The following is a 23,005-nucleotide window of genomic DNA, read 5'->3' as shown; positions in this document are numbered from 1 at the left end:
TCATGTCATCATCTGTTTATTAAAATGTCTTGATGATTAAAACTTATTGCATCATGAAATTATTACCTTCAACACTGATCAGGATTGTATGTTTTTATTATCATATTGTGCATGTCAAAGCAAGCAAGTCATTAGTTACTCATCCCAGATTAATTTAATTAACAGTGAATACATATTCACATCTTGATAAAAATAAAAATATTCCATGCCATTTTATAAATACTAAAAATATTATTCTGGCAACAGTTTTTGCTGCATTGTCATAAAAACATCATGCAACACTTATGCACTTAGTTTGAAGAGGCACTTTTCAGTAAATTGTGGACAAATATATAAGCGTTTACGTGAAACATAAACGTCCCCAGTAGATTATTGCATTCAGGCAGAATTACAGCAGTCAATCACCAAAGACTTTGTCAAGTTTCTTACAGTGTAAAACATTCAAAATCTGTTTTTTTCCCCCACTATATGTGACCCTGGACCACAAAAACAGTCACATGGGTCCATTTTTTGAAATTAAGATTATACATCATCTGAAAGCTGAATAAATAATCTTTCCATTGATGTATGGTTTGTTAGGATATGACAATATTTGGCTGAGATACAACTATTGAAAATCTGGAATCTGAGGGTGCAAAAAAATCGAAACATTGAGAAAATCTCCTTTAAAGTTGTTCATTTATGTTGGCGATTGTGCAGCATTCACTCACAGAAATACATGTTTTATATATTTACAGTAGGAAATTTACAGAGGCGGACAGAGTACACAGCTTCATTACTTGAGTAAAAGTACAGATACCCCTTGCTAAATTTTACTCAAGTACAAGTGAAAGTACTACAGTCAGATGTCTACTTAAGTAAAAGTACTAAAGTACTTGTTTTTAAAAGTACTTGAGTATCAAGAGTACAAGAGTACATTTTCTAAATTTTGCATTACTACTGCCACAGTGCTTACATTGGTAAACACAGCAAACACCTGAAGCGAAAACTATCATTAACTTGTTCAGAAAATTTAAATAGTCTGGCGAGGTGGGGCCACGGGTTTCGGGATGCGATATTTTTTTCCCCAGGATGGTAGGGGAAGACTCATGAATATTCATTAGGGAAGTCATCCCTGATTGGTCTGATGACCAACCCCTAAACCTACCCGTCACTGGGGTTAAGACCAATCAGAGATGACTTCCCTAATGAATAGAGTCATGAGTCTTCCCCTACCATCCTGGGGAAAAAAATACTCCCGGGATGGACCTGCAGCGTCTTCATCCATTGTTTCATCCATGGTTTCGTCTCTTATCTAAATCTGACCATGGAGTTGACTTTGGCGGAAAGCTGAAGGTGATTGCTGATAGGCTGTCCCAATCAGTGGCACCTGCACAATCCAATCACATTTGAGAGGGAAACAACAAATTGAGGGTTTCCGAGATGTTTCTCCTTTCCTTTTTTTTTTTTTTTTTTAGAATAAGTAACGGGTACGCACAGTTATGGATAGAAATGTAGTGGAGTAAAGAGTACAATATTTTCCTCTCAAATGTACTCGAGTAAAGTCATGAGTACTCCCCAAAAATGATACTCGAGTAAAGTACAGATCCCTCAAAATTGTACTTAAGTACTGTACTCAAGTAAATGTACTCTGTTACTGTCTCTGGAAATTTACAAAATTTCTTCATGGATCATGATCTTTACTTAATATCCTAATGATTTACAAAAATCATATAGAAAAATCAATAATTTTGACCCATACAATGTAGGCTATTGTTGGCTATTGCCACAGATAAACCCGTGCGACACGTGACTGGTTTTATGATCCAGGGTCACATGTTCTGAGCATGAAGCAGCTGTGTTCATATATCGTCCAATAATACATTAGGGAATAATGCATCATTTGTTCTTCTGAGAGACTCAGCGGTAATGTTAGATGTATATTGGTGTGTTTATCACACACACACACACACACACACACACACACGTGAGGTGTTCAGGGCACAGAACTGCGTCGACTAAAGGCCCGTTTGTGCAGGAATAGAGGAGCAGGGCTCAAACATGTGCTGAAGGAGTAGATGGAGGGGTAGAAACACATTTCTCCTGAGGAGGACGACACACTGCTCCCTCCACCTTCACTCCCAGAGTCCCAGCAAGCTTCCTCCTCATCCTCCTCCTCCTCTTCTGTGGCTTTCACACACTCCTGCTTCAGTTCCTGAATGCCATCATGGAGATCCATCAGCTGACGGATCAGAGCTTGGTCCTGAGAGCGCATCTCCATCTATGAAGAACAGGAAAGTACTTGTTTTCATGCTTTATTCATTTATTTTTTAGATGAGTGCATCAATAAGCATTTGAATGAGCAACAAGGCTATATGTGTGACATTTATGATTAAAAAAATGCCATTTTAAGTGATTATTTTTCCACATAACTGAACTTAAATTCAGTTTACACTGCAGAGAGTGAACATGAACCTCATTATACCTTATTAAAAATTAGTGCTGGGCAGTGGGCACTAATGTATATACACTATGTATACATTTAAGAAAGATGTGTTATTTATATATAAAATATTTATATAAATTAATATAATAATATAAATTATATAAATGCAAATATTTCTTAAATATATACATGCATATGTGTGTATTATACAACATAATTATACACAGTACACACATATACAGTATATGTAAACAAACTATTAAACATATAAATATAATCTAAATATTTTATTAGTGTAAGTGCAGTGAAGTTGATCCAGTCATTGACTTGAATATAGTTAATTTAGGTAATATCAGGGTGTGAATGATAAAGGGGTTTGGGGGATCTGGGTGCCCTTAAAGTTATTAAGGGGGTTCAAACAGAAGGATGGGGGTGTTTTATTTATAAAAGTAGGCTATTGCCAGGTTTCACAGACCAGACTTAAACTAGTCCAGTTTAAAGTGCATGTTTGAGCTGTTTTAATTGAAAGCTTAAAGTATCTTATATCTTAAAATATGTCAGTGTCTCAAACTGCACACCAGTAATGTTTTGTCTAAGGCACATTTATAAAAGCTATTTAAATGTCATAATTTTATTAAGGCCTAATCCTGGTTTAATCTAAGCCCTGTCTGTGAACCCAGGCCTGAATGTTTCAACAGCATTTTAAAAAATCGTGGGCAATATCCAAAAAAATGTAAATTGAAGTGGAAGATAATTGACATGGTTTCCCAGAATGAAGTTTGAATATTGATTTGAGTCTATTTAAAATAGTTTTTTAGCCAAGAGATTTTTATGGTTTATGGTTTATTTGGATATGCAAAGGTTGTATTGACATTAAAAGATTACAGTTCCAAAATTATTCAAATATTCATACCATCAAACCTCAGGTCAAGGTTAAGGTGTTTCTGCTGATTCGGTTCTTATCCTCGCATTGATTCAACAGCAGGAGTTGAAAGTATTTTAGACGGTCGATGTGTTTTTCAGATGCAAATGTCTTTTCCCTCTTCCTTCTCGTTTAATCGGATGCTTTGAGAGGAAATAATATCCTGCATTCCAGCACATTTAATGAGCCTGTTTCTGAAACGACAAAACTAGAAGTGTTCCCTCCACAAACTGCATTAATTAATACACTGGCAGACTGATAATGGATCCTGCTCGGGAAGATTTAATCAAAGAAAACAAAGGAGAAAAGCACATGAACTTTGTTGGGAGGTGAAACCTTCCTCTGAACTGGTCATGTGAGAATAAACAATGTGTTTGTGTGTGTGTGAATGTGTCTTGTGTTTTCCCGTCATTCATTGAATTGAAGTGCATTTAATTGGATCCAAACTGATTTCCTATAGGAGGAAACACACGCAGCTCTAAGCTGGAAGTGAACACTGAAACTTGTAGGTGTCATTAATAATGTCAAAAATAAGAGGAGCCCAATGTAGGACAATCACGACCGAAAACAAAAACAGCATTCAATCTTTGTTCATAACTTAATTAATTACTAAAGCCACCAGTAGGTGGCAGAAAATCATTGTCTTAATGAGTTAATGAATCATTTAGTCATTCCGTCAAAACGGCTGATTCACAGCAGAAGCGAGTGAGTGAGTCATTGAGTCACGATTCATTAGAACGATTCATTCTAAAATGCGGATTTATTCAGTAACGAAACTGTTGCTCAGAGACGCTCAATGACTGTTTTGAACTATTTTTGTTGGCAAAATAGAGGAAAAACAGACAATATAGTGTCTAAAATGTAAGTCACATTAACTTATTGTTTATTGGATTGTTGTAGCCTATGACCCACATTTAAAAACACGCTGAAACTTGGGAAAGCAGCACTTTTGCTCGTGCGATATTGCTTGTAAATATTAAAAACAAAAACCTATAGGGAGACTTTTGCACCATATCTTGGTTTTTGTAAGTATTTTTTATTAATGTTGGTGGCATTTTTGCAATGTAAATCCTGGTATCATCTGTTTCACTATACAGAAACTGGAATATCAATATGAGTTGACTCAAAATGTTCAACTCCATTATTAATTTTTAAACGACCATATATCAATTCTTATCAAAAAGCAACATGAGTTCAGTGACATTTAGTCAGTCATATAAATATGGAAAACAGTTGAAATGTCAGGGAACTGTGTATTGCATCAAGAAGAAACATCATGATTTAGACTTTAAAGCACAGAAGTGCAGAAGTGATGAACACACACCGACGGGACATTAAACCAGCTCCTGTTAAAGGCTTTCTGCTGTCTTTTGTGTGACGTTGCCTTGACGATCACGAGGCTGTAAATGCCAAGCAATATATCAGAGTTTCACAGCATGAATGTTAATGACGAAACTGTGTGTTTTATTCGTGAGGAGGAACGGTTGTACATGACCTACAACAATACACACAAAACAGCTGCACAAACACACACACACACACACACACACACACACACACACACACACACACACACACACACACACACACACACTTAAACAACAGGGAGAAAGAACAATTATAAGACTGTTCACAAGTTTGGGGTCAGAAAGAGTTTTTTATGTTTTTGAAAGAAGTCTCTTGCTCACCAAGGATGCATTTATTTAAAAAGAAAAAAAAAATACAGTAATATTGTGAAGTATTTTTACAATTAAAATAACTGTTTTCTATGTGAATATATTTTAAAATGTAATTTATTCCTGTGATCAAAGTTGAATTTTCAGCATCATTACTCCAGTCTTCAGCGTCACATGATCCTTCAGAAATCATTCTAATATGATGATTTGATGATCAAGAAACATTTATGATTATTATCAATGTTGAAATATGTTAAGGATTCTTTAGTTTATAGAAAGTTCAAAATAACAGCATTTATTTGAATCTTTACTGTCACTATATAGATATACACAGTATATATTATTAATTATTCATATATATATATATATATATATATATATATATATACATATATAAATTATTAATGTTATATATATATATAAATGCTAATAATATGCTACATATGGATATAAACAGTATATATATTCATATATATATAATTTTATTTTTGTCATTATGAATGAAATTATATGACAATTATAATAAAAAAATATATAGAAGAGAATGAAAATAATTAGTTTGAAGTTTTAAGAATTTATAAATAATGATTGGTATGAAAAGCTTATGGATAATTGTTCATATGAAAGAGGTTAAAATCAAAATAAACTCTATTGGCAAAATATGACAAAAACATTTGGAAAACTTATACCAGGAAAATAAATTGATATGTTCCTAAAGTCCCCCGGCCCCTGGGATCCCTGGGCAACATTTCCATCCTCATATTCTGTCCAAATGACTGATAATATGGTAAAATGTTTTAATAAAACCCACCAGCTCTTTCCTCAGCCAGGCCAGAGCGGTCTCGATGTCCCGGTCTCCATCCGTACGCTTCAGCTCCAGAGACGAGGAATGATCCCGGCACATCCCTGAGGCTTTACACTCATCAAAAGAAGTTTCCTTACAGGAGAAATCTCTCAGTCTGGTGAGAACCACTTCCATTGTTCCTAGAACGAGGAGCGGCGCCGGAGAGCGTTCTGTTCTTCTCGTCAGCCGTAGATGCAGCTCTGTCACTGACACAACTCTGTGTCTCTCTGTCCACTACTGGGGAGCTCGTACTGGGATGGACACTTTAACCCCCCCCCCCCCCCATCCCCCATCCCCCCCCCATCCCCCATCCTCCTCTTCCTCCTCCTCCTCTTCCTCCTCCTCTTCCTTCTCCTCCTCTTCCTCTTCCTCCTTCTCTTCCTCCTCCTCCTCCTCTTCCTCCTCCTCCCCCTCTTCCTTCTCTTCCTCCTCCTCCTCTTCATTCTTCTCTTCCTCTTCCTCCTCCTCTTCCTTCTCCTCCTCTTCCTCCTCCTCCTCCTCTTCCTCCTCCTCCTCCTCTTCCTCCTCCTCCTCACACCCTTCCACGCCATAAACACATGCATATTCTCATTTTCAATGTTCGGGGTAACTCACAAGTAACTTGAGTTACGTAATCAGACTTTTTCAAGTAACTAGTAAAGTAACGCATTACTTTTACAATTTACAGCAAAATATCTAAGTTGCTTTTTCAAATAAGTAACGCTAGTTTATTTTTCACATTTATAGACTTACATGTTGAGAGAAATAAAGTTATGTGGTTTTTGTGTGTAAATATAATGGTTATTTTAGTTCTAGACTAAATGTGAACATGCATTTACTCATCTCACAGTTTTCCTCATAATGAATAAAAACAGTCAAATGCAACCTCAGAATTTTACTCAAAACTTTTAATTGTATTTAATCTCACTTTATTAACCAATGTCTTTGCTGCTGACCTTCAATGATCTAATTCATCTATACTAATAAGCAAAAATTACTTTAGATTAGATCAAAGAGTATAGAAGTAACAAGAGGCGAAACTCCGTTGCAGTTTTGACAACAGCCACTAGGTGGCGCTTCGGTAGCGCGGCCGCCATTTTGGACTGAACCAACGGCTTTACCCATAGACATAATAAATAGGCTTTACCGTTAGCACAACTACTGTACACAGCATTAACATTATGTCTGGAAATAATTGGAAACAAAGAAAAAAACAGTGTTCTGCCATCAACTGCAACAACTACCAGTGTACAACCAATCAACTAGCATTTCATAGATTCCCCAAAGATCCAGAGAGGTAAAGTAAAAGGTTTTATTAACTTTAAAGTGAGCTAACGTAAACGATAGGTGCTGTAACGTTAATGTAAGCTATCCCATAACCGCAGTAACAGTTTGCTAATGTTATGTATTTGGTCGAAATTGTCAAGACTCGAAATGGGCTTTTTAAATCGCATAACTTACTTTCAGAGATATATGAACACCTAACCTGGCAAATGACCGCTTTATTAATTCATTGTTATCACTAAATTAACCCTTTAACTGTCACCTTTTTTTCGCATAAACATGAAAATCACTATCCAAACTTAAATGGTTGTAACGTTAATTCAAGAATGCTTTGGAATTTAGACCTATGGTTGGTCTTGTTTTAATTTGTCAGATTATTGTTGAAGTGAATTAAATTATGAAAGTGAAACAGAAAAAAAGTTATATAAGTTTGAGTTTATTAAAATGTACAAATTTAAAAATATAATTATTTTATATAAAATAGCCTATATAAATTACAAAATATATTTTACTTTAGAACTGCAAAAAAATGAAAGCAAAAAATCTGAACAAGTTGTGTTCCACATTTAGGTTGATATGTTGATATCTCGCGTCCTCACCCTTTCTGCCGTGTGCTCTAACGTTACACGGTTTGGAGCTGCGCGCTCTTGCTCGCTCGCTCTAGATTCCGGGTGATTTTAGCTAATTTGCGGGCATCAGGGAGCCGCTATCAATATGCGGGAGACTCCCGGATCTTCCGGGAGACATGGGATGTCTGCTCTAGAGATATTAAAAACTAGAAACTACTTTTTAGTTCATTTAACCGCTTTTGAATTTGAACCGGTATCGTTCAATCCTATGACAGCTGTGTTGCGTTCAGTCCAAGATGGCGGAGCTGCAGCTCTGCGCATGGGGGAGTTTGTTGCAATGGAACGTTCTATTGAGTTTCGCCTCTTGTTACTTCTATACTCTTTGATTAGATTTAGAAATAAGAGTGTTGAACTTCCTTCTCCTGTTTCCTATTGTTCTTGAATCCAGAATAGCAACACATCTGAAAGGTTTGTTTGAGTGGCGCCCTCTGCTGTACAGGAGTAAATATGCCTTATTATTTCACTTTTGGTGTGAAAGGGCCTTAAAATTTGCCAAAAATATAACTTTTTTTTGTTGTTATTAAAAAACAAACAAGCAATCCCAGCCCAGGTGAGAAAAAGTAGCGCAAAAGTAATGTAACGCATTACTTCTCATATAAAGTAACTAAGTATCACAGCATTGTAATTGTAAAAAGTAACTTTCCCCAACTCTGCTCATTTTGCATGCAACATAAGTCTGTTTATGTGAAGGGAATGACGTAGACTGACGTCAGCCTCAACTGAGCTTTGTAAATGTTTAATGCACTTGAATAGGTGAGCATTGCCAAGGCTTTGTGGGAAACACTAGTGAAGACAGCTGGAGTCTGTGAGTGTCCTTGGCAGAATACCAGCTAAACCAGGGCTTTCCAAATGCTTAGATGCCACAAATAAGGTTTCAATAGTTAACATTAAAGTCTCCCTGTGGTGAAAATCCAGCTTTTAATGTTGTTTATGTGTCTATGTGGTGTTTTTAATCTGCTTTAAGACAAACCATGTGTAAATTCATAAGTCGACACCATTTAGGGTGACCACCATCAAACAAACCAAATGTGGGACGATTATAAGTTTGTGTGGGACAATGTGGGACATGTTTCACCAACCTGAAACTGTTATATAATGTCTAACTTAATAAAAAACATTTGTATTCTGTCTTTCAGCTGATAAAAATTCTTTGTTCTTTAGTCCCTTCCAAAAAACACCATTACATCACAATGTAACATAACATATGTTTATTTTACATGTCATTTAAATTCAACATCACTGAGCCCAAAGGCAGCAGGCGTCATGCAGAGATAACTATTTTTGAAACAGTTCTGACCAAGTGCAACTAAAATCCACCAAAATAAACAATGAATAAATAAAATATAAAACAACATGAAATCTGATCATTGACAGTCTTATATACAGTCTTATATATTAAACCAAAAACTTTCATATTTTTAGAAAGGGGGGAAATTAGGACAACCACAGCAGGCAACAAGTTGATAAATTCTGTTAAATTAAAATTTTATTTGATCGAATTATCCATTTGTTTTCTGATAGGGAACACATAGAACGAATCACCGGTCCACATTTTGATTGACAGCCGTCACAACCTACTATAGTGACCGTGTTTACTCCTTTCTTATTAACCATTGGATAGGATTTAAAATACGAAAAACTAAGCCGCAAAAAGAATAAATAAAATGTTTTTTTTTTTAAAAAGGCAAAAGAACGCATGCACGTTTTCTTAGACTGATGAAAATGCAGGACATTTTCTCAATATGTGACGTGCGGGACAAGGAGTGAAAATGCTGTGCAGTACAACGCAAAGCGGGACGGGTGGTCACCCTAACACCATTGCTGAGTATTTTCTCCTTAAAACTGCAGTGAACCAAAGACAGTCTCAAAAACAGGCTTTGAAATCGCTGGTGTTTCTGACGTCACAAACTACCTTGTAACCAATCAGATCAACGTGTGATCGTCAACCAGTGGATCTCTGAGCTGAGTGAGTGGAGGCAGGGCTCATTTGCATATTCATAGAACCTCGTATACTAAATGAGGCAAGGGTGTCGAGTTACATTCAAGATATTTTAAGGCATGAAGATTTTTTTTAGCAATTTTTTTAATAATTAATTTTGGTGATCAAAGATGAGTTTTAAGGGATAAAATGATTGACTACAGGGGGACTTTAACTCCTTTAGTTAATATATACACAGAGAAATAGGACTACAGACACTCGATTTTTATACTCTTTTTAAAAAAAATTTTTTTAGAGTACTTACATTTTAATTATGTATTGGTATATAAAGACAGTTTAAACAAATTTGGGGGAAAGTTTTTTTTTTAGAAAAATCCTGCCTACACTGCCTTTAACATGAACTAACAATGAACTGCAGTTTTATACAGCATTTATTATTCTTTGTGAATGTTAATTTCAACATTTACTAATAGCTACATTATAAAAATGTAAAAGTTGTATTTGTTAACATTAATTAATACACTGTGAACTAACATGAACAAACAATGAACATCTGTATTTTTATTAACTTACATTAACAACGATGAATAAATAGCCTACTATATATGATCAAATGTATTGATCATATGTATAGCCTATAAGAACATGCAGATGGCGCTGTTTCAGCAGTAAGTGTCGTGTGAGAGTCAGAGCCATAGACATAATAAATACATAGACTCCCTATTGGCCGCTGGATCGTACGTGAACGGCACCGCCATACTGCGGAGGGCAACTTTCCCATACCTCTCATAACGAGAATTGAGAAAAATGCCTATTTCGTGCTGCTTGGGGATTTACAAATCGCCACACAATTGAAAACAGGTCTCAGGGAATTACCTTTCACAAGCAAAACTGAAAATTTGTTCCTGGTTGTATTTCATTTACTATTTTTATTTTCAGAGGAGAAAGGCCGCGAAATTTAAAAATACTACTGTTATTGTGTCACGAAATGTAGTTTTAAGAGTTTTTCAGTCGACAATGTAGTTGTTTAAAGCTCAAATCTGTGGTCTATTTATAAAGAGAGCGCCTTTTTAAAAATGTTATCTGGCGGTTTCGGAGTTGTGAGATCCAGCGATCACCGGGCGCTCAGCGCTCATGTACCCCGCTGAGAACAGCCTTACCTCGGCTAGTGCTTCTGACGTTCGCCGCTGGATCTGATGTCTTTAGTCTAGTGAGAATAATTCGTCTTGTGTTTATCTAACGGGCGATCTTTGGTTTCATTAATCTATTATTTGTTCCTTGGCAGATTGTTTTGGCTGAGGGCAAAGTGAAGTTTCATAACTTTATATATTTAGGCTATTTGACTTTAACGGTGTAGCCCGCTGTATTTTTTACTGAATGGTTTACTTTATTTCTTGACTTGTATAGCTTCTTATACCTTTTAAAAACTGAAATTTAACAAAAAGAGACAGGGTTGCGTCATTTTATTTTATATAGCCTATGTAAGAATATTTTAAAATATATAAATTTACAATTTTTATTATTGTTATTATAATAATATACCACTTGCGATTATCAATCTATTATAGTTATGCTGTTAAATTATTGTACTATTCATAGTAACTATTTAACTTATTTTTTATTGTCTATATTCTGTAATTGATATTTCATATTCTATTGCTATTATTATAGTATTATACATAAACTATATGCTATTATCAATATATTATTATTATTATATTAGTACTTATGATATTATATAATTATACTTTTCATTACTATTTAATTTGCTGTATACTGTTTGTTTATTTTATTGACTAAACTATTTACTATTAGCCTACTTCTCACTTTATTTTATATTTACTATTTGCATTGCACTGTAGTTGTACCATGTATTACCATAAAGGATCCATCAGTTATCTTTTTTATTGCTAAAATCGGGTCAATGACAGAATATGCTTTTCCCACAATAAGAAAACTTTATTTAATTTAATGTGAAAATTAAATTATATCTCAGTATGGGGGTGTTCACAATTCTTATCCAAGAATGAAAAAAAAAAAACATGACAACCCTGAGCTTTGGCCATTCCTTATTAAAAATAAATAAATGTTATAAGTCTAACTATCGAGATTTTAAATAACTAGAAATGGAACTTTTTTGTACACCACATACAAACCACTGAAATCGGTTGATAAATATATTTTTGGGGGGTTTTATACAGAAAAACCGCAGCTCACCCGTTTACTTGCATTTGATTACAGCGCAGTCTTGCCCTCCGCAAAATGGCGGACGCGTTGACGTATCGCAGCAACGTTCCAAAGCGGCCAATAGGGCGTCTATGTATTTATTATGTCTATGGTCAGAGCAACATAAACATCTCTCCAGTCTCCAATGTTTCTATTTCTTAATATTCCACGTTGACAAACAGTCAGACTTTGTTGCTCAGTGTGTTATTATTGTTGAACACAAGATGAACTTCACAATCCGTCCCGCAACGCTCGAGGACTGTAAGGACATCTCGCGCATGATTAAGGTGAGTCGGTGTATAGGCTATATATATATATATTTATTATTATTATTTTATTTTTATTTTTTATTTTTTCGTAAAAAAAAACCCATTATATTTTAAAACAAAAGAGTCAGGTCTTGAAAGGGACTCTTTATATTTACAGGACTCAACGCAAAAGGAGCTTTGCAGGTTCATTCTGGTTCAGATTTGTTTACTTGCCCTGCAAAAAGTTTCACTGCCCATGGGCCCACCACAAAAAAAGTATTATTAGTATTTTAATAAATATAAAGAAAAATAAATAGTTAGTAATAAAATAAGAACAAATGAACAAATTACAAGCACAAATAAATACAATCAGGTCATGACTGAGGGGCCTACGCTATAAATGATCTCAAGAACATCATTATATATAGCAAAAAACACAACAAATTAAATATGCTTTGAGGTTCCTTGAACAATTATTATGCAATAGTTTAAATAGTCATTATAATACACTGACTAAAATACAGGATGTGCTCTATCAGTTGAGAAGATCAAACCCCTGACATACACTGAGCAATAGGATTCATTCAGAGATCAATAGTATTTTTAAATGTATTGTCATATCTGTGTCCTCTTATGTCATATTCTTAAAATTATATAAATATAAAGACTCTGTATGGCTATTACCAATCAAATCCATCTTTGTATTTAGCTCAGATGTGGCAAGGATGGGTTTACACTGCAGTTAGTCAGTGTTGGGTGTAATGCAATAACTAATTAATTAATTTATGTAATTTAATGACCTTTTCCTTCAAAATGTAAAGTAATTTAATTAATTCTGATGTAATTCCTTTAAATACTGTATAGACTATATAACATCAAAACTTTATATTTTATGTTAAAATGTAATGTAACCTTCTCCCTGGTCAGTTCAAGAATAATTAATGCAGTTTCACATTATGTTAAAGAATTAAAAGAGCCGTTTCATGTCTATTTTTATATGGTTCAACTGGTCGAGGTCGATATGGATTTAGAAAGTAATTAAAGTCACGGAATAGTTTCCAGAAAGGGAGCGATTAGTAAACTGCATTGTTAAATCCTTCACACTAGGACCTGGCAGAGTATGAGAAGATTTCAGACCACATGAAGATTACAGAAAGAGGTAGGCATGACTGTCACATCTACCGAATACAAAAATAATGTTTGGAATAATTCATGCTGTGGATTGTTTTATTGAGAATGTGGAGCTGGTACCAATCCATACTTCTTTGCTATAGATCTGGAGCAGGACGGATTCTCCAAAAACCCTTTTTTCCAAGGAATTATTGCTGAAGTGCCAGAGCATCTGAAGTCCAGAGATGGTGAGAAAAAAAAAGAACCGCGCTGCCAATATTTATCTTTATTACATGGCTTGGTTGAATTCTAATGTAGAATGCGGTCTGTTAGCAAGAAATAACAGACCGCATTCTACATTAGAATTCAATTATTTATTGCTAACAGACCGCTGCTAAGTATAACCAGAGAATGTCTAATAAGGGGAGAACTTCCACTCTGAGTAAACTTCCGGCTTCTGAACTGGTTGCAGTTCCACTCTGGTTCCACATGAGGGCGCTCACAGGACGAGTGCAGAATGAATGGAGGTCTATGGCGCTATACCCCTCAAAATCCACTTTTCTCTGGATATAATTTTTTGTCTAGTAATTTGAATGTTGTATTCGAAAGGAGATGCAAAGGAATTACACATTGCTGGGTGTTAGATTTTTTAGAGTCACTTATTTGCTTTAAAAAGTCTTTTAAAGTGTCAATGACGTCATACACATCGTACGACCAGAGATACCGCTTTACGGCAATCCTTCAGTCACTTTGGTGCGTTCGCGCTCTGCACTTTCTTTTCTCTCGAGGCATCGACAACACAGCTGACACAGGTAAACACACGTGCTAGAAGAGTTTTTGTTTTGTTGTTTTAAAAGACCATCAAGCGGTATCTCTGGTCGTAATCAGTCCTTCACTGACCAATCGGCGTTCATTAGCAGAATGCTAGCGTGTTATGGGCAACAACAACTCAACCTGTAAAAAATCGAAAGGACATAAGTACTCGTTCATTCAACTTTTGACCTATAACCCATGTTGAACTTGCAAAACCTACAATCAAATCTGAGATTTCTCAACGGCAATCGTTTGAAAGAGACAAATTTAGCCGTCTAGCTCCATAGACTCCCATTCATTTTGCACTCATGGGTGATCGCCCCCAGTGGAGCTCTGGTGGAACTGCAACCAAAATTCGGTACAATAGGACTTAATAGGGAGTGGGCAGGCTCTCCATAGACGGGCTCTGGTATAGAGAGCCTAAGTCCAAAAATGCAAAAAAATGCAGAATAAATATTATAAAATTTATAATGAAAGTAGTGGTCCCCTGGAGTTGTGTCACTGGTGTTACCGTTAAACAAAAATCTCTTATTTTGAAATAAAAATCACACTGATGACATCACTCGACTTCCTTCTTCCAATTTCCTGAATATCTATGAAGATAATCCCATGGTAGATCCACTGTCTCTTTTCAGTTATCAGAAATCTTCTCATTTATCTCATGATTTCATATGAAGCTTTTAGTTGAAGTCACTGGTATGACCTACTTTACTGTTAGGTAATTGTAAAAAAATGAGAATACAAATGGATTAAACTACTTAATTTAGTTAGTATACCCTGATTGACAACATGTGGTTTGTTACCTTGCAGCAGCCATTTTGTAAAATTAATTTTTCTTGAAAATTGTCACTGGTGTTACTGTCACTGGTGTCACCTTTCTTATGGGTAACACCAGTAACACCAGTGACTCCCATTTATAGATAAACTTTATTGAAAGCTATTCATTTAGATTATATGCCTAATGTAAAAATTTAGTCTCATCTACTTAATTATAGTTGAATAATAATGATCTTTGGTCTTATGCATGCCATTGATTTATTGTGTCACTGGTGTTACTGTCTTTTTTTTCTGTCACATTAAATACAATGTCACATGTGACATAGTAATAATGTTACATCCATTTAATTCTGCTACACTCAAAAGTTAAGATTTAAAGGATTGCATCATTACTTTATTTTAACTGGTTTTCAAATATTTTCATTGTTATAGCAAATAGATGGTAGCGCAGATGAACTAACCTCATTCAAGCACACTTTTAACAAACCTGATTAAAATAAATAATAATTTGTTGCATTATTATTATTTTTCAGTTACTCTGTCTACATGTGCTGAAAAAAATTAGAAATAATATTTCATAAAAACCTTTAATATTGCCAAAGAAGTAAGGTAACACCAGTGACAAAAAAATGGTACATGCGGTCTTTAAATAAATGTACAAAAAATATAAAAAAGCATTAAGCTGTCATTTATGCATATTCATAAAGTCAAAGGGTAGTCTAATAATATGGTGTAAGTTTAAATGTTGGAAAAAGAAATCAATTTTAAGACATCTTGCCATACCAAAAGTGGACGTTTCTGTAGAATGATTAGTTATTTTTATTTGAACCATCAAGCTGACGGAAATTATTCTCTTTACAGGTCACACAAAGGTTGGTTACTCGATGTACTTCTACTCCTACAGTTCATTTAAAGGTCGGGCAGTTTACATGGAGGATCTGTATGTGATGCCAGAGTTCAGAGGTTAGGAAATTACACCGTGTGATTTCGTTTATTTGAATATAACAAACTGACTAATGATTTTCTGTGAGGATTTCCAGGGAAAGGCATTGGCAAGGCTCTGATGGCCAAAGTTTCTGAGGTGAGTATTTATTTATTTATATTAGATAATGGCAGCATGTGTCATAAGAAATCTGTTGTGATTTATATATTTGTGTTTATGATCACCCTCAGCGTGGTTTGGCTGCTGGTTGCACCCGGCTGCATTTCACTGTGATGAACTGGAACAAGTCTTCTCTTGACTTCTACCGAAAGCAGGGTTGCTTGGATGTGACCTCTGACCTCGGATATCACTGCATGCGCTGTGAGGACGATGCCCTTGAACACTTGGCACAGAGAGAACTTTAAATGTTTAAGGATATTGATTCACCTGTCAAACCTAGAACACAACCACAAGTTACAAGTTGTTTGATAAGTACAGGAAGATAAGCTGTCAGTTAAATGGGCAAAATGGATTAAAGTCTCCCTGTGGTGAAAATGTTGTTTATGTGTCTATGTGGTGTTTTTAATATGCTTTAAGACAAACAATGTGTAAATTCATAAGTCGACACCATTGCTGAGTATTTTCTCCTTAAAACTGCAGTGAACCAAAGACAGTCTCAAAAACACGCTTTGAAATCGTTGGTGTTTCTGACGTCACAAACTACCTTGTAACCAATCAGATCAACGTGTGATCGTCAACAGTCTATGGTTGTAACACACTTGTTTTAAATACTTCCACATTTTAATTTTTAATCTTATATCTGTTATTTTACAGTTGAGATAGTTCTTTAATGCTGATCTCCTAGCCGGGTTTAAAGCCCAGTTGTGCAGGCGGGGCATGTTGTCACACTGTGTTACAATGAGTCCCTATTAGAACTATGATATTCTATTCTATACTTTTATGAATTCTATTGAGAAACCATGAGAAAGGAGAATAAAGAAATTATTAATTGAACTATGCTGTATAGCCATGTTTTCCGGTGTGTTTGTTCTCAAACTCAAATTTTTATTTTGAATTATTAAAAAAAATCCATAATTTTTTATGAAAAAGTTAATAATTGTATTTAATTGAGAAAATATTTTAGTTTCTCTTGTTCATTTTTTTTATTAGATCAGATAACATTTTAAGCTGGCATATGATCATGTTGCAAAGTGTAAAATAATTGTAAAAACATTGTGCACAATAAAGGTTTGAAATATTGCGTCTCTCTGACACACACAGACTTCCACATTCCGCATATGAGTCTCAACAACGGTGATGATAAAAGTGCAGTGCATGATGGGAGCCATCAATCAAAACTCATTAATATCTCCCAGCATGCATTGCAGCATGAATAAGTTATGCTGAATTGCCTTAGTATTTTCTTTTATTATTATTATTAGGGGTTCAAGCATGAAATGCTGAAACCCTATTGTAATTGTAAGGATTCGTAAAACGCATCGTGCAGGACAAACCGTAAGGCCTAGAGACGTGAAACCTGGCCAGATGGTAGGCCTCAATTTGGGGACAACCTATCAGAGTATGACCCCGATTGGCCCATAGGTGGCGCTACAGCAACCAAAAGTACAAAATTGCGCATAGCTCTTAGGCCGTTTGACCTAAGCTGCGTCCGAAATCGCGTACTATGTGAGTAGGTACTACATTTAAATTAGAACGTACTTTGCGACCGTTAGAAAGTACGTTCTATATAGTATGAATACGGGTAGTATGAATAGACCTTATGCACCAGAGAAACAAGGGCGCCGCCATCTTTAGAATATTGTCTTTGAACTTCCGTTTTTGCGGTCGCTCTGTATATTCCTATGGCATTGCTGTCCAGGAGTAATTAGCTTTTGAAGTGGATTTACTTAATATAAAGTTAACAAAAGTTAATGAAAGTTATCATGAGGATTGTATTGTTTAAACCAGATGTCTCAACAAATGTCAGTAGACCGGGAAGATTTTAAAACGAGCCGTTCATTCATAAATACGCAAGATCACTGTGAAAATAAAACCGGAAGTCAAAAGACAACGAGCGCAGCGCTGAAAAGGGGCGGGGCTACATAAGGTCTATAGAGTCCAGACCAGGTCCAGACCATAGACAGTAAAAGAAATGGACACAGCGACCCCATTGGATTCAACGGAGACAAAGTGAAGCCAAAATTGAAACTCTTAATTCCTGGGGGTCGAGCGTACTGCGCAGACTCAAACTGAGCTTGACGACGTAGATGTGACGTGAGCAACCCGTCTGTCTTCTAGTAGCTGTGCCAAAGAAATCTGAATCATTCCCTTCCGAAACTTGCAGAGACGGAGAATGTGAATAGGAGATGTCCACGAGCTATGAGCAAGAGAAACGTTTGCTATGTATTCTGATTAATTATTTTGTCACTTTGCCTCCACGTCCCCCCGATTGCCCGCGAGCTTCTCCTCCTGTCCATACGGTAATTCTCTACTGTGCGACAGAGAGTCGCGTGGGTATGACGCAATCGTTAGCCTATTTTTACAAAAATTGCTTACGGGGCCATAACAGAAGCTACAAGGTAATGAAGCCTTTTATACACTTTCGTGTTTCTTTAGAAATAAAAAATGGACAAATGGAGTCTTTAAACGCCTCAGATGTGAAGTTATTCGCTGTCAAAGTGACGCCAAAATGAATGGGAGTCAATGGGATGCTAACAGCAGGTGGGGGTCCGCTAGCCAATGGCGGCGCCCGGGGGTACCTTCAAAATAATAGAAAACCATGCCCCCCTGGTCCAGACGTACTACATGCGCCATGTTGGTATTGTCACGTGACATGCGCGGTCACATCAGCGCGAACATTTAAAGAGCGCATTCCACTGACTGCACCAACTTTAGAGCAATGTTTTTAGTTCTTCTCTCCGCTTACTTCTGCGTTTTTACGTTGTTCGTGCTCACAATTCAGAGGAGTCGTCGGTCAGCTGCTCGCAGATCACGCCTTTGACTAGAGCTTTTGTGTAATTTCTCAAATAAGTTAAATATCATTTGGCCGATACATTTTACCTAAAAAAAAGACCAACAAAAACACACACACACACACACACAAACCTGTGAACAATGACAGATGTTGATTTTTGGTAAGGAAAAAGTAATTTATTTGCTTGTGATATTACCATCAATGAAATAAACATGAATGAATCAATAGTATGCATGAGTATGGCGTTATTTTTTAGTCAAAAGTTATGAGCGTGTAAGACATGCTCACGAGCACATTATGTTATTTCACACGCGCAAAAATGAACCTTCAGCTGGCATGATAAAAGTACTCGCGCACAAATTCAACAACCGAGAGGTGTACAGGTAGCTGCGAGCGAGCGCCTGGCATACTCTCATAGGTTAACTCTGCTTGTACAGTGGAATCCTGCTCGCGGAATGCTGTTTTGCTCGCGCAGTGGATTTCTGCTCGCTCAGCTGATTTCTGCTCCCTCGAGTCTACATGACTTTTGACAATTTGGGGGCGGAAACCAAGGAGGGCACTGACCCTCTTATGATTGGTCACTTTCATCATGGAAAATCTTGGGAAATCCTAACCCCGCCCACCTTCTGACGCAGCGCGCGTCACTCAGCTCGCTCTGCTACTCCGGTTAGTTATTAATGGTATGGCGTTATTAAAAAATAACGCCATACCATGTGTCAGTGTGTGTTTATATATATATATATATATATATATATTTTTTTTTTTTATGTATGTGTGTGTATATATATATATATATATATATATATACATACATATTATATTTATAAATAAGGCAACACAGAAAACAAGTGTCATGTCGATTCAAATTGTATTATAAAATAAACTATAAACACGTTTACAGATTGTGAGACCTACAAACTACTGCGCCAATTCTTCATCTATATTTTAAAGATGGAGCTGACCTCCACCCCAACCTCCGACTTTCACGGTAGTCCATCCAGTCACTGATTGCAACCTTGGGTGGGAAAAAAGGGGCATCGAGGTGCTTATGTTCTAGCTACATATCACATATTTGATTTGATTTATTTTATTTTTTTACAAATTATTAACTTTAAATTTAGGTAGGAAAAATTCAGGTGGCAATCCAAAAATTACCCAAGGTGTAAAGTTCCCATCTTGAACACATGCTTTTAAAGAAACAGATTTTGAATTATTTTAAAGTGATGTCCTACAAATGAGATTGTTAGTAAGAAAGTCCCTTTAGATCTTTTAGAAACCTGTGAAGGTTACCTTACTGAAGCTGCTGACATTCATTTTCTTCCCTCAAGATAACACTTTAATAAAAAAAGTTTTAAAACTTTTGCTTTTGGTGGTGCTTTAAGCTCTATTAAAAATAATTACATTTTTGTGCCCCTCTTGTCTCGGATCAGCACTTTGTGCCAAAGTTTTGTGATTTTATTTTGAGCTTTGTATTCTGTATCCATTTAAAAGTTAAATAATATAAAAAAATAAAGCAAATACATTTTAGAGGTGTCTGTGTTTATTACTCTATAGTGCGGCACTCATATTCAGACAACATTTTTCAGATGTACCTGCAATTTGCTTGTTTCAAAAACCATCTGGAATATGCCACAAAATAAGTGCACACACAACACCCTTTAAAAAATATTTATTACTCAATGCCACATATTAAACACTTTACAACTGACAATCTAACTACTGTAAATCCTAGGGAATTAAGTGATTTGTATTAAAACTGGCTAAAACAGCATGACAAAATGAACTTACTAACAAATAAATGGAAAGAGAGTGTGTAACATTTGTTTTCTTTATTATTATATTTTTTTTTTTAGCAATTATTTCTAAAAGCTGAAGGAATCTTTCCTCTCTCTGGCCTCCTGTTCTCGTCTCTCCTCATGCTCTCATCGCTCTCTTTCTTTTCTTTCCTCCCCTTCATTAGCCACCCTCCACTCTGTAAGAACACAGGTGTGTTCATCAGCCCCCTGCAAAATCAATACAGAATTTAACATTAGTGATGAACCATGGGCAATCTATATTATTATATTAATATTAATGTTACATGGACAAGTTGAGGTACACTTGATAACATAACAGTAGCTTGATACGTAGCCAACACTTATTACATATCAACACTGGTAAAGGAGAAATAAAATCGTTGTAAAATAAAAATTTAATGTTTTGTAACTATCATTTAACTGAGAAACAACGTCGTTGTTTAAATAAAACTGCTAACTAGCTGACAGGCATTAGCTCGTTCTGTTCGGTAATAATAATGATAAAATTGTCATTTAGCAGCCAATTCACAAACTTGTACCCTCGATTTACATTATTTAAACTTTCAACAAGTCAATCGTATACTTATATGATGTTAAACGAATACAATTTAACCACAAATAAACAAAAAGTGTTTTGTAAAGTACTTACACTTGAAAACAGCCGCGTCTCCGTTTTCCGCCATTTTCAAATATAACGACGACAACTCCTCTCCCGTGGCATCATGGGATAGTAAAGTGTCCATCCTATGCGCACTTCAGAATCTCGCCGGATGTAGTAGGTCATCCGGGTACTTCTCGCCTACTGTTTTTCGAATTCTATGATTTCGGACATACTACTCTGCTCGCGTACTGTTTTTCGCATACTATATAGTAGGGAAGTATTCGATTTCGGACGCAGCTCTAGACTCAAGTGCCTTACACCACTGTGATCCCTGGCTCAAGGCGGACAAAATGGCTAAATGGTAAATCATGGTAAACTATAATAAATCATGATAAACTATGGTAAACCATGCTAGAATCACAGTAAACAATGGTAAATCATACTAGATTGTATGTAGTATATCATGGTAAATCATGCTAGAATATGGTAAATCAAGGTAAACTAAGATAAAATCATGGTAAACTATGTAAATCATGCTAGAATCATAGTAAATAATACTAGAATGTGGTAAATTGTTGTGGGAGGAGCCTATTTTACTAAAATGGCTATAACTCAATAAGTAAATGAGATATCTTCACCAAACTCAGTACACATGTGTATGGGTTCAATTTGAGGTCACAGTAAACACTTTTATGGAGATCGTACCATAGGTGGCGCTATAACTGTTAAAAAGCTTTAAAACCATTTATTTCCCATGGTAAACTGCCGGTATTGGCTGTAAATGGTCTTTTCCATCTATGATGTCAGTGGTTAAATGCTTGCTAAATAAAACTTAATAACTTTTGATGCTTTTGTGCTTAAAGGCCTTAACTGCTTGAACCCTGATAAATGCTGCTTGCAGCTTTAATCTGATTTTATTTTTGCTGTTGTTTTGTTGCAACTTTTTAGTACCTTGTTTTGAGGGGTTTTTTTGTAAGATTTTTTTGTGTGTTTTTTGCCTTTATTATGATAGGACAGTAGAGAGTGGACAGGAAGCGAGGTGGGAGAGAGAGACAGGGGACGGGATCGGGAAAGGTCCACGAGCCGGGATTCAAACTCGGGTCACCCGAAGCGCAGCGGCGCTATATGTCGGCATGCTGCCCATGAGGCTATCGGTGCGGACCCTTGTTTTGAGTTTTATCTGATTATTTTGTTGATTGTCACCGTTGTTGAGATTATACGCTGATTCTTGATGTTTGTGTTGGTCTTAAACTGACAGTAGTTCAAAATATGTTTTGTACACCATGTGTTTTTTAAGTTCTTCAGATTATCTGTTCTGCTGGTTCACATGCGGTAGGGTCAGAACTATTATACTCAAAAAACATGAAATATATTAGTATTAAACATTCCTCATACAATGGAATATAAAGCTCCAACAATCATATTTCCAGCGATCATATTTTCTCTCTCTGATTTTCATGCCATAACGAATGTGTTTTAAAATCACAGTTAAAGCAGCCAGAGGAAATATAAAGTTAGAAAGTCAAGGGTCAAGACCCAACTAAAGCAAACATATCTCCACACTGGTGACTTCAAATTGTATTATTTTCAATAAAACATCAACGTCTAAACCTCTGGTAGCTTATGACATTTATGAATTTATGAAAAAATTGGTTTGTAATAGAATATTTTTAAATTACAGGCAACCACAGCTGGCAGTAAACCATAAACTGAGGTTCAATGCCAGAAAACCTAAAATATTACTGCTGTATTTTTTTTCGGTAAAGCACTTGCAACCAGCTGCCAGTTTTTAACCGTAAACTTTAGTTCAGTGCCGTAAAAACTAAAATTTCTACCCTAT

General features: G+C 35.8%; 3 protein-coding genes across 3 annotated transcripts in view; 2 read left to right on the top strand and 1 right to left on the bottom strand.

Moving 5' to 3' along the window:
* The window catches only part of aard (alanine and arginine rich domain containing protein), a 3,584-nt gene extending 3,542 nt beyond the window's left edge, over positions 1–42 (top strand). The window contains exon 2 of the mRNA XM_084131584.1: positions 1–42. This exon is cut by the window's left edge and continues 1,042 nt beyond it. The gene's annotated coding sequence lies outside the window, so the exon portion shown is untranslated.
* A 1,414-nt stretch (positions 43–1,456) lies between these two features.
* Positions 1,457–6,110, bottom strand: LOC311093921 (uncharacterized protein). The gene is made up of 2 exons (XM_084131583.1): positions 5,835–6,110; positions 1,457–2,260 (listed from the first exon to the last, which is right to left on the bottom strand). Exons 1-2 carry the CDS (start codon positions 6,000–6,002, stop codon positions 1,976–1,978), a joined length of 453 nt encoding a protein of 150 aa, XP_083987709.1. The 5' UTR covers positions 6,003–6,110; the 3' UTR covers positions 1,457–1,975.
* Positions 6,111–12,021: 5,911 nt separating this feature from the next.
* LOC311093175 (thialysine N-epsilon-acetyltransferase-like) lies at positions 12,022–16,805 on the top strand. Its single transcript, XM_084130354.1, has 6 exons — positions 12,022–12,211; positions 13,280–13,331; positions 13,447–13,530; positions 15,734–15,835; positions 15,913–15,953; positions 16,046–16,805. The coding sequence occupies exons 1-6, from the start codon at positions 12,149–12,151 to the stop codon at positions 16,217–16,219; spliced, it is 516 nt and encodes a 171-aa protein (XP_083986480.1). The 5' UTR covers positions 12,022–12,148; the 3' UTR covers positions 16,220–16,805.
* The last annotated feature ends 6,200 nt before the right edge of the window (positions 16,806–23,005 follow it).

This window comes from Abramis brama (assembly GCF_963993115.1).
Source record: "Abramis brama genome assembly, chromosome: 12".
Classification (NCBI taxonomy): Eukaryota; Metazoa; Chordata; class Actinopteri; order Cypriniformes; family Leuciscidae; genus Abramis; species Abramis brama.
Note: the sequence above shows the minus strand (reverse complement) of the source record. Positions and strands in the feature narration are given on the sequence as shown.